This window comes from Vulpes vulpes, chromosome 4 (assembly GCF_048418805.1).
Source record: "Vulpes vulpes isolate BD-2025 chromosome 4, VulVul3, whole genome shotgun sequence".
NCBI lineage: Eukaryota > Metazoa > Chordata > Mammalia > Carnivora > Canidae > Vulpes > Vulpes vulpes.
This window is the reverse complement of record NC_132783.1, coordinates 1,552,190-1,565,058: the sequence shown is the minus strand read 5'-3', so window position 1 is coordinate 1,565,058 and position 12,869 is coordinate 1,552,190. Positions and strand designations below refer to the sequence as shown.

At 40.8% G+C, this 12,869-nt stretch overlaps 1 protein-coding gene across 7 annotated transcripts in view; it reads right to left on the bottom strand.

The window, feature by feature from the left end:
• INPP4B (inositol polyphosphate-4-phosphatase type II B) overlaps positions 1-12,869 on the bottom strand; it is a 440,596-nt gene that overhangs the window by 37,519 nt on the left and 390,208 nt on the right. For all 7 annotated transcript variants that reach the window (XM_072755181.1, XM_072755185.1, XM_072755179.1 and 4 more), the window contains 2 exons: positions 8,556-8,668; positions 4,586-4,740 (listed from right to left, as the gene is read on the bottom strand). In XM_072755181.1, coding sequence (XP_072611282.1) covers positions 4,586-4,740; positions 8,556-8,668 — 268 coding nt within the window. The remainder of the gene's footprint in view (positions 1-4,585; positions 4,741-8,555; positions 8,669-12,869) is intronic.

The window sequence follows — 12,869 nt, the reverse complement described above, 5'->3', positions numbered from 1 at the left end:
TTGGTGAACTTTTAAAAAATCCAGAGTAAATAGCCTGAAAGGTGGTTAGAATAATTCTAAGGTAAAATAAACTGCAACCAATGGTAAATGAAACAACAACAACAACAAAAAAAACAGTGTTTTCAAAAGCATAAAAATCCAAGTCCTTTAAGACACTGTTTTTTTTATTTTTTTTTAAATTAATTAATTAATTAATTAATTTATGATAAAGAGAGAGAGAGAGAGAGGCAGAGACACAGGCAGAGGGAGAAGCAGGCTCCATGCACCCGGAACCCGACGTGGGATTCAATCCCGGGTCTCCAGGATCGCGCCCTGGGCCAAAGGCAGGCGCTAAACCGCTGCGCCACCCAGAGATCCCTGATTTTTTTTTTAAATCCAAGGTTGTGTCACAGAATATTAGGAAAGTTCTTAAAAAAATGAGATCCCTGGATCCACCTCAGATCTTCCCAACTATAAATCATACAGAGCCCAAAGACAGGTAGTTTTAACAAGCCCCAGAAGCAGTCTGAGGTCTTAATTTTAAAGCCACTGTCTGAGGGTGGTATTTCCTAGATGGCAGACTGAGGGGTTCTGCAAATCTTCTTTCTCCTAAAAAACCTATGACGATGGAAAGTACTGTCAAAAACAACTATGTCAGACCCTGGTGATCAACTGACATCAAGCCACAAGCTGCGAACTGTTTCTTCTTTGGAGAGTGCCCACGGTGGGCAAGAGGCGGGAGGTGTGGGTCTTCCTGCCTTCCTGGTGCTGCTCCCACCCCTGCCCCTCTCAGCTCAGGTTCTGGGGAGGGGGGCAGGTGGTGCCTCCCATGGCGGGGGGGGGGGGCAGGTAGTTTCCTCCCACAGATGATGGCAGGAAACGCCACTCCCAAGCATTGTCAGAAACGGCAGTGCTCTTGGAGGCAAGCGGATGCTGACAGTCAACCTCTCGGCTAGCCTGAGACAGAGTCTCACTGGGGCCACTCCCAGAGGACCAGCTGTTGATTTAACTGGGGATCCCGAAAATGAGAGCGCCATGGAGGGCTTTGCTCCACCTTGAACATCCCTGCCAACTAGCAGGACCTAACAGGCCTGGTGGGAATGAAGAGCAGAGCAGATCTGAAAACCCTGTTCACAGTCCACGGGTGCGCCAAAAGGGGTTGGAAGCCTTATTGGATTGAACTGTCGGAGAGCAACCTCTGGCTAATCGTTGGCCACTGAACTACAGAGACCCAAGAGCAACCTCAGGAGATGAGGCTTAGACATAACAGTAAGAACCAAATCACAGCCTGGAACATTACTGAAAACATAATTAAAAAAAAAAAAAAAGACAAAGTTGTTACACAGTTCTGAAAAAGGCAGCAGAATGAATTCCTATTTGGACTGTTCTTCATTTATCCAACCCCTATTTCTATTTGTTTTACTCTGGACCAGACACTGTGCTCAAGGCCCCAGTACAATGGTGGACATGATTGATAGGGTCGAAATTAAACAGTTTACATCTAGAACTAGAGTCTGCTCTTCAAGAGCTCAGGATTTGGGCAGATTTTGTCTTGTACACAGTCTCAAATTCCTAAAAGCGCATGTTTTTTAAGACCTACATGATACACTTGACCCTTGAACAACATAGGGGTTAGGAGCACTCAACCCCTGCACAGTTGAAAATCCATGTATGACGTGTGAACCTCCCAAAACTTAACTAGCGATAGCCCACTGTTGACAGAAAGCCTTACTCTTAGCACAGTTGATGAACATATATTTTGTATGTTATATGTATTACATGCTGTATTCTTACTGCAAAGCAGCAAGCTGGAAAAAAAGAAAAATGTTACTAGGAAAATCGTAAGAAAATAAAGTACGTTTTTAGTACTGTACTGTGTTTATTAAAAAAAAAAAAATCCACACGTAAGGAGACCCATGCAGTTCAAACCTGTGTTGTTCAAGGGTCAACTATATTTTAAGTACCAGATTCGAAGGAGTCAAACGCATTACCAGATAATTTTAAGTGATAGTAGTTTGTTTCATTTGGTACGAAGAAAATAAGATTAAAATATAACAAGCGCATCTATGTTCCAGTGCTGGCCAGCTCCAATACGTTCTGTTTGAATAGTCCTCGCCAAAACATTCTAGATCTCGGTTTCATTATTTATAAAGTCAGGCAGACTTGACTAGATTTCTGGAGTGACTCTTTAATCTCAAATCTATGACTCAAATCCTAACGTTAATACACGTTAACCTAAAAGCCATTTATAACAAAAACCTATCCAGGCTTACTCTAATCAATACGCTCCATCCATAATTAGCACAGCATTTGTAAACACATGAACACTTTAAGGTAGAATTTAAAGAACTATCTTCTTAAATAGAGAAAGCATTGCATTTGGAAACTTATTTATAAGAATTGGCAGCCAACTTTAATATACGGTATTCGAGTCAAAACTTGTTATAACATATTCACAAAAATTATAGAGACCATAGTTGAACAGGTTTTACTGTACCTGGAAGGTTAGAATGTTGACATTATGACCCTCAACATTTATTTTTTATTTGACTTAATGAATATCATATAGTAATCGCTGTATGACCACTTTATCCATGTCAACTCATTTAATCCTGAACACACTCCTAAGAAGAGCTACTATCATTATCACATCTGTTTTACGGATGAGTAAACTGAGGCACCAAGAGGTTGAGTTGAGTTAAGTCGCCTAAAGCATTAGGAGGCAGTAGGACGTTAATGTGCTCGTGGCTAGTAAGTGGCATATCGGCTGCATTAAAACTCATGCCAGCTGGCTCCCAAACCCCATGCTCTCATTTACTCTGTGTCACCAGAACTCATAAACCAATGGGCTTAGACTGTTACACAGAATATCCAAAGAAGGAAATTATGGCAGTTATTAAAGGAAAAGACGTATCTTATTTCCCTTAAACATATCCACACAGCACGCACGCACTCACACGCACACACAGTCCCTCACAGCCTCACATAGCTCTCATGCGTTCCCAAAACCAAATGATAAATTTGACAGATTGGAAATTTATAAAAAAAAAAAATCTATAAATATAAATATATAGAGATCCCCTCCCCCAGAGAAGTGGGGGTATGGAAATTAAGATCTTCAGTGTTTTTAGATTAAAATTTTCTACCTTACGTTAACGATCCAGAAATGAACCCCATAGATGTCACGTCATGAGCAAGTAGGTCACGTATACAATGTCAATTCTACATAAACGCTAGGCAGAACCACACTAACTAGTTTTATATTTTAACATGTATATGACACATATGTCTTTTATTTACCAATTTGGAAGAACTGTTTTTCTAATTTAAGGGTCCTCTTTTATCCCTGCCTTAAATAAACAACAACTGCACCTGCCAGATAATTCCTGTTTGTTGAATCAGCGTAGTCCTCTGGTGCATCTGGCCTATGAGATGGTTATGCTCCTACTCTCCCTACCTGGTGGCTTTGTTCTATCCATGGTGACGTATGCGGTCTTTTTAGGCACATCAGAAGATTTCAGATTCAGATTCTGAATTCTTCCCATTAGTGCCGGGAGATTATTTCTAAAAGAAGTTTTTTATATCAACCAAATGCGTTTTAGGTGGCCGAGATGGTCATGTCAGGCCTCTAAGACATCCTCATACATTTATCAAAACATCACGATAGAGCTCTACTGAACAATGAAAATGCCAAGAGACATGAAATGCAGTAACAGGGCTCAGAAATCTCTCATTTGGTGGAGAATACATGCAGGCACAGGACAAGCGCAGGCAAGCATCCGCGTCCCCAACGAAAGACTGCAGCAGTTAAAAAAAGAAAAAAAAAAAGTGGAAGCCAAGGCTATGCCGGAAAAGAAGCAGCCCTCTCTAGAGCATCGCGGGACACTTCCTTCTGGGAGCAGAGAGGCTGTCCCACGCTAGCTGGTGTGCTTCTGAGTCAGTCTTTGCAGCAGAGACACAATTTCTTTTAACTTTTTAATTAACGTGTGTCCTTGCTGACAGACATTGTGAATGAGACCCTTTTTCCTTCCCATTATGGCTTTTACACTTTAGATTTAATTACCGTGGAAATGAATCAAGAAACATGACTTCAGGCATAGCATTCGGAATGTCGGCAGAGTAACGACACTAACTCTCTAAAGTATCAGTGTCATCCCATCTTTATGATGAGGGATGCGAAAATAATTTTAGGAGGTGACCGACCCGGAGACCCTATAAGACATTAGGAGGATCATCTGTGAGCTGTAGTTAGGAAAGATTTTGTTTGGATAACAACTTAGTTTTATTTTGTGCATATTCATAATTACTAATATGCAAAGAAATCGTTCTTCAAGTATTATATATGGAAGGACCAGAGCCCTTTACAACTTGGATCTAAATGAGTTAATAAGCTATTATCAAAATCCAGCCACCTTCTCTTTTTATTGCCTAGGAGAGGGAATACTTAACACTATTTTATCTTTCATGCCACAAGCTATGAGCCATGGAAATGCAGTGAAGTCACTAAATATTTAGTCTGCCAGTAAAATATGCATTTGGAAAAAAAAAATGAAACAAAGCTTTAAAATGACCTTATAAGAAAGAAAGTTGAAGACATATGGGCTACCTTCTCATACAATCCAGGGCTCGGATAAAGAAATCCTTGTGCAACTGGTGCTCATCTCTCAAGATCGAGCACTGCTCAAGAGTCACTGACATCGACGTCCTGTCTTTGGCACTTTTGCAACAGGTGAAACGAATACCGTTTAGTTTGCGACAAATCTGCAACACAGGCATATAAACAGTTTATTGCTCATTTGTAGATGACTCTAAAGTGTCGGACTCGTCTAAACACTTCTTATCTAAACACACCACATTTATGTTAATTTATGATAGTCAATTGGTTCAATCTGCCCTAGCGAATGAAAAACATTATCTTTTCATTTCAAAAGCTGGTGGAACAGATTGAATTTATGTAGTTCTTTGTATATGATGTGTGAGGTGCGGGGCTGCTGAAGCCGGAGGAGGTGGTAAGTGTCCGGCAGAGGCAGCCGTGCTCCGTGAGAGGAGGCCCGGCTGTAGTGGATGATGGTGACAGTCACGGCTCAGGAGCGACGCCTTAATCATGAAAGGAAGATACAACTGCACTTCCTGGATCAGACGCTTGATCTGAATCCTACATAGCTAACATCTCCTTACTTTACCTTTAAGAAACATTTGCTAGTTGTGGTTTTAGGTTATGAGATTTCAAACATCCACATGTTGCCACTGCAGCAGGTAACTGAACTGCTAGCCCCTCATCGATGCAACTAGTAAGAGTAAGGACACCAAATGGTCACTGTTAATGGCAGCTCTACTGTACTGGGTACAACGCTAAGAAAGTTCCTATAGATTTGCTCTTTCATTTATTTTTAAAAGATTTTGTTGGTTGGTTGGTTGGTTGGTTGATTTATTTATTTATTTAGGAGCAGAGGGAGAGGGAGTGAGAGAACCTTAAGCAGATTGATTATTTATTTATTTATTTATAGAGGAGCAGAGGGAGAGGGAGCGAGAGAACCCCAAGCAGATTGATTATTTATTTATTTATTTATTCATTCATTCATTCATTCATTCATTCATTCATTTAGGAGCATCGGGAGAGGGAGCAAGAGAACCCCAAGCAGATTCTGAGCTGACCGTGGGGCCTGATGCAGGGGCTTGATCCCACAACCCTGAGATCATGACTTGAGCCGTTAGCTTCTGTCCTTTTCTGTTTCTTTTGTTATCCCAACGTAATTTAAGAGAAAAATCTCTGAGCCACAATTATCTCTTGTCTCACTGCCCTCTGGTTAGCAGGTGAATCATTCCGTTCTCTTCTCTTCCCTGTGCCATGGCAGGTCTCGGATATGAGATGCCAACACTATACATTACTATCAACAATGTTAATCAATATGTGCTTAAAATAAATCTAATGTGATATGATACAGTCTTGCTTCATTACCTGCCATCAAGGAGGCCTTAACTATTATCTGCCACGAGGAAAAGATATACTAACACGCTTTAATCAAGGGTTTTTACCATGTTTTAATTGTGATTCTGATATCAGACTAGGATTTACAAGTCCTTATTAGACCTTTGGTACATTGTCACTATTTCCAATATCAGTGATTCAAGAAATATGAAAGCACGAGCATAAAATCTTTTTTTCATCTGGAAAACCCTAAGCTTTTCAAATAAAGTGTATTTCAGAATTTTTAATATAAAATAACAAAGACTTGGCTATATTCATAATAATGAAATATAGACCTCAATGGCCATGTATGTGATAATGATTTTTAAAAAGAATGAATATTCTTAAAACGTGTTATTTCTATTATATGCCACTATCCTAGTGAGGATGTTAGTGTTCTAAATTTCGCATCAAGAGGAGGTAAGGGCAATTCAATCAGAGGGGACAGGCTGAGTCTTGGTTTCCTTATTTCTATAGCTCCTTTGAACCATATGAACTTAATTTAATTCACTTCATTGGCATGTGGTCTCCTTAAATTCTTACTTTTTATTTCTTAAAGTTCAATCAAGCAAAACCAAGTAGTTTTATATTTTTTTCAATGAGAAAATGTAAAATAGAACACAGCAATATTTAAGTAATAGATTTTTAAAAGATAGGCGAGAAGGGGCATCTGGGCGGCTCAGTTGGTTAGGGTGTGCCTTTGGCTCAGGCCAGGACCTCCAGGGCTTGGGGTGGAGCCCCACGGCAGGCTCCCAGCTCAGCAGGGAGTCTGCTTCTCCCTCTCCCCCTGTCTCTCCCCATTGTGCTCTCTCTTCCTCTCTCTCTCTCTCTCGAATGAATACATTTTAAAAATAAATTAAATAAATAAATAAATGAGAATGAAATAGAGACAAAAGCTTTTTGGAAAATGTCAAAGGGAATTTCTATACGTCTTCAAATGCAAAATATTATCCAAGTCCTTGAATTGCAAAGAGGACACTGAAACTGAGGTTTCGCCCTACAGAGCTGCTGTAATAATAAAGCCGGTGATTCTACGGAATGCTCAGCTTGCACATTATGGGTGTCTTGCATTTATCAAGGCAGATAATCACCCATTCAACAGTTAGGTTGTGAGAAAGCCATATTTGGTCAGTGTTTAAGTTTCAAAAAGAATATCCACGAATGAATAAGACTCATGGGAAAAGCTCTTTTTTTTTTACATAGTCAATCGGTAAAACCACATATACGAAGAGAAAATGCACATTGGTGTTTGCACACGTACATCCTTCACTTAGCAATTCGCATCACTTCATGATACGTCTATACAGTGACATATGAATTTGTTCCGAAGCTGTCAGAAAGCCTTGGGAAATGATCAAATTACCTTCCTATTAGCCTATCATTAGTAAAATAGCAAAAATAGCTCATGACCTACCTTGTGCAATTTTTGTGAGAATTAACAACCACATCCGTCTTTGAAGATAGAAAGAGCAGACACACCGGGGGGGAAAGACTATTAAAAACAACCTTCCTGCGCTGCAGTGTGGTGCTAAGTGGGGCCGGTGTAAATGAGCTGCCTGCAAGCCAGGTCTCATATGGCTACCTCTGATGTTCCTCCCTGGGGCTCCAAGAGGGCATGAAGGGAAGCTAAAGCAGCTCTCCCCTGCCTTGCTCTCGGTAAATTATTTTATGTAGACTCATGGTAAATCATCCATTCCTTTTTCCCAGAAGAGGGTAAGTCATATTGGATTCTGATTGACCACTGGCAGTAGGGATGAGGCGTTGTTTCATACGCTATTGATACAGAAGGAACGGAGTCATGTTAGATCAGTCGCTGAACCCCAAATTACACAAGCAACGCCTACAAATGTGGCATTCATCACAAAGATCTCCAACGTGTGCCTTTTCTGATGAAAAGATCCTCTCATTAGGAAAGGATCTTCGGGTCTGACTGCTTAACAAAATTCACAACTTTGTGTGAGCTACGCCTGAGTGTTGCCAGACAAGAGTCTAAAAAACACAGGCCTTATTCTCTCCCTCCCTGTGCTAGAACCGGGGTGGGAAATGAGGCACAACTTCTCCCCTGAGGGCACCACTACATGGGGAAGAACCGTAGAAAATACAGCTCATCACCCCACGAGCAATCCATCGGTAATAAATTCTACGCTGATATCTAAAGTAACAAACGCATTACAAGCTCCTTAATTGAACAGTATGTCCAGGAGCCTGACGGAGGCCGTGCGTGGGCTCCGCTAGCCGCACTCTGCGGCAACCGTCTGTCTCTAGGGCAGCACTTCAGCAACCTGATACGGGCGACTGACATCACAACAGGTGACGGAAAGGAGACCACAGACGCTTCATCTGAGCCTCCAACTGTCAAACAACACCCAGCATCCACCAGAAAAGCCAAGAGTAGAATTCTTTCTCCTTGAGAGCCTCCTCTTCCACCTTGTGTTCTAATGTACTGACAGAGCTACCACCAGCACTGAGAATGGCTAATCCCCTAGATAATGGGGGATGGCATCCGATAACCCAAAGTGTAGAGGTTGGACCCTACAGCCCGGGCACCCAGGGATGCTCGCTGGACATGATGGCGACAGGGACAAAGATGTGGCTGGAGAGTGCTTACCGTTGCAGCCAGCCACATGATTTCTACATTCTTTCTTTTTTTGGCTTGGATATTTTGATGGAGATTTTCTAGTAATCCTTTTAAATCATTTTGTTCTTGAAAATGTGAAATGTCTGAGAAAACAAAAAAAAGAAGGAAGAAAGGGAGATAGTGTTAATATTAAGCTGCCCATGGAGATTTGCTCAATGTACGTGCAAGTAGAATTTCCATAACAACAAATAACATTTGGAGCAGAGAACATCTGAGGATAATCATATTTATTACTCTGAGGATAATCATAGTTATTAATCTCTCCGGCTGTATTCTTTTACTTAGAAATATGCCTCAGTTTCCTCCATGACCTACTCTGTGCTATTGCTATTGTGGCAATGTCAATTTTCATATACTGTTATTTTCCTAACAAGGGAAGCATCTTTGATGACGCTGGCTGCTGCCGGACTTCAACCAAAGCACGACACAATATGAGACAGGAGATAGAATTTTATATCTTAATATCTTATAACCACTTTTTGCTACTAAGCAGCTAGTCTGAACCAAGAGGATATGTTAACCCGAACACCTCAGGGGTGGAAGAAATCTGAAGGTTCGGATAAAACACACGAAGGCAGTTTCTAAGCAAGATTCCCTGAGCTCAGCACTACTGACTTTTTGGACTGGGTAACATTTCATCGTGGGGAATGGTCCTCTATTCTGCATTGGAAGGTGTTGACCTAAGCATTGCTGACCGCCACCATTTAGAAACCAGTAGCCCTTCCTGTGACCACCAAAAATGTCTCCAGACATTGCCAAATGTTCCTTGAGGGCAAAATCTATCCTGGTTGAGAACCACTGCTGTTGAGGAGCACAGGCATGGCATGGAGAGAGGGAAACCATGAGGGGTGAGAGTTAATTATATGAGATAATTAGACAGGAAGCAGGGAATGACTGATTGCTCAGATCCCGACATCCTAATAGCTAAAGCATAGGTAATAGATGGGATGCATTTCATATTAAACCTAAGGCAACGAGCATTATGTCACAGACATCCTTGACACTTGGTGAGATGGGGTCAAGACCAGAATTATAAAGATGGAAACAAAAAGGCTTTCTAAGAAAGTTTTTGTATTAATGCTATAAAGTATGAAAACGTGCTCTACTGTTGAAGCCACATCGTGAGGACGAAGAATTCCTAAGAGTTTTCATCGAGGCTGAAAACAGGAGAAAATCCCTAAGAATAGCGTGGACTGTACGTAGGCTGTCCGGTCACCGCAAGGGAAAATTGATATATTCCTGAGTCGGATTTCTCGCTCACACATACACCTGCATATGCACACACATTCACACACACACACAAACACGACACAAATAAACTGTGACCATAATGTGACTTCATAATTCCCCAGACTGTACCAGGTGTTTCACTGTATTAAAATAATACATCTGTGTAGTTCCTGACTTTAGCTCCAGAGAGTGGGGAAGTATCCTGATGAACTATTCTGGGAATCTCTATCTAACGACGAGTGAAAGTGGCTGGTAAAATAAAAATATTCATTGACAACAATTATATGCCATCTTGAATGTCATGACTACAGAATAGGGGAAGGTCAAGTACAAGCGAGATGCATACCTACATTAGGGTGATGATAGTGAAAATATTCATATGAATTACGTGCATGATTCCACTGCATTAGTTACTAAATGGAAAAAAACCCATTAGGAGTCAAACCCTTACTATGTAACTATAGGTGATTCTCTTAAAGACAAGGTTTGACTGAAAACATCACATTGCTAATAGGAGACTCTGAAATACAGAAATTTTAATAGGACAAAGCCCAGAGATAAAGGGAAGGAGGCATCGTAGAATGCCTTGAAGTCAGTACCAAGCCAGCTCAGGACCCTATGGCTGACCAAAGAAAGTTAAGGACAATGATGCCACTTTTTTCACTGATACAGCGTGAGAGGAGAAGTCAGGTCTAGCATCACTGCCCTTAAAGAACTGACATTATAAGCAGTCACTTAAAATTATGTACGTGTATATCATTAACAGGAAAGGTGTCCTTGGCATCGTTGGAAGGAAAAATCGGTCAGATCAGTGAATTGATTCACTCCTACATCATTGTACGCGTATGTGTGTGCACGTGCTTACATCTCTCCATACAAGCGTGTAGGCAGAGCAAGGCGTCAGTCGTTGTTAGGCTATAGGATTTAGAGTGATTTTTTTTCAACTGCCCTTTCATGTCATTTGAGACATTTAAAATGAACTTGTGCTGTTTTTAAAGAATAACGTTATTTTAAAAGAAAGGGAGAGCACAGCATATGCATAAGGAAAGGAGAGAACCAAAATTCTTAGGATACAGAGAGCTGACCTCAAAGTCTATGGTTCAGTAGGGTGAGATAGGATTTTAAACCACTACTGACTGTAGTGAGGTCTACCGTGGGCTACGGCAGTAAGTCGGTAAAAATAATAACAGAGACCCAAGGGAAGGGATGCACAGACCCATGAAGAATAGTGGGATGTGGACGGATTTCTAGCAAAGATAATGCTTTGTGGCTACAGAAAGGATGTGAGGCCCAAGGAAAAACGTAAGCAGAAGTGTGGCGACGTGAAGCGGCACTGTCGAAGCAGCGAGCTCAGAGCTCACTATGTCCTCGCAGGGCCTGGTCCCAGAGGCCAGAAGTACAAAGGGCCTTTTTGGCTATGCCGGGAAATGTGGATTTCATCCTAAAAAATGAGAGCAACTAGGGAACTTTAAATAGGGACATAACCATATCTGAGAGGTCCCTGAGGTACTTTCTGAAGTCACGTGGTATTAATGCTTTTGGATGTTTTTGAAAGGAATACGGAATGAGGATTTTACCCACAGCGTCACGCACACACACATGCACGCACACACACCCTTCTGTAACAAGCATTTGATGAAATATTTACTCTTAGTGCATACACTGTTCTCTGAATGTATTCTGTTCTATCCCATGGGATGATGATGATGATGATGATTGTCCCAAGCCTCAAAACTGATGTAACAACATAGAGTCAGCCTAAAAAATTTGCAAATTACTGACTCAGTGCAACCCCACGTCCAAGATGCTTCAGTGACTTTCCTAAGGTTCATAGTCAGAGGAAGTAAAAAATGCCAGGCTCCAAATTCCTACGCCAGCAATTTTCCCTAAATCTGTGCTAAGGTCCTCACAATTAGCCGGTGGTACTAGAAGGCAGTTCCAATATTAACACAACGAACCACCTTCTTCAGAATTCTGAGAATCCGGGATAAAGTACAATGACTTTTCAAAAATAGTTTAGTGTCATTGTTGATATGAAGATTTTTTCCATCAGTTATTTAAAATAGACCATAAGGATCCAAAATGGAAGCCAAATGAGGGTCATCTTTTGTCTATTTCTACCCCATAGAGATAGTGCTTTAGGATAGCTGGACATGATGCCCCATCGGAATTTCACTCCTTCTTCCAGGGCATGCTTTTTAAAAAGAAGTTATCTGGATGTTCTTAAAATTTTTAGGCCACTATTTCTATTTCTGTAATGATAAAACTTGCTTTATTCAGAGCACATCTCTACCAATTCAACACTTCAGTTGTTGCCAGTTTTTTTTTTTTTTTTTTTTTTTTTCCAACCTGACAAAAATCCTACAGGTCACGGAAATTTAGGTCTGATTCTGGAAAGAAGTATTGTTAGTGATAACCAGTTTGTGGATTAGTAAGTGAGATTCCAAGATATAATGATAGATTCTGATAAACCAACGGGAAATGCTGGGATACAGGAATCCGAATCGGTTTTTAGACTTAAAATGAGTTTCTTTACATGTAAATACAGCCAATAAGTCTTGCCTTTGCTACTCACTCCTGCATTACTCCAGCACAGAATTTAGACAGGGTGATTGAATCTCCATGCCTGTCTCAATCAGAGTATTCTTTGTTTCACATGGGGTTCACGAAAGTAATCGGGTGGAAGGTACAAGAATGTTCACTGCATTATTATTTATAATATTAAACAACAGCAAAAAACCCATCTGAGTGTTCATAAAGAGAATGGATAAATTATATACTCATGAAATATAATATTATATATATAATGGGTAAAATCAATAAACATGCTGTACTATATATGTATATATCAGTATGAATATAGAGTAAAAACTATGTTGAGGGGCCCCCGGGTGGCTCTGCCTTCAGCCCAGGGCGTAACCCTGGGGTCCTGGGATCCAGTCCCACGTCGGGCTCCCTGCAGGGAGCCTGCTTCTCCCTCTGCCTGTGTCTCTGCCTTTCTCCCTGCGTCTCTCATGAATAAATAAAATCTTTAATTAAAAAAAAAAACTATGT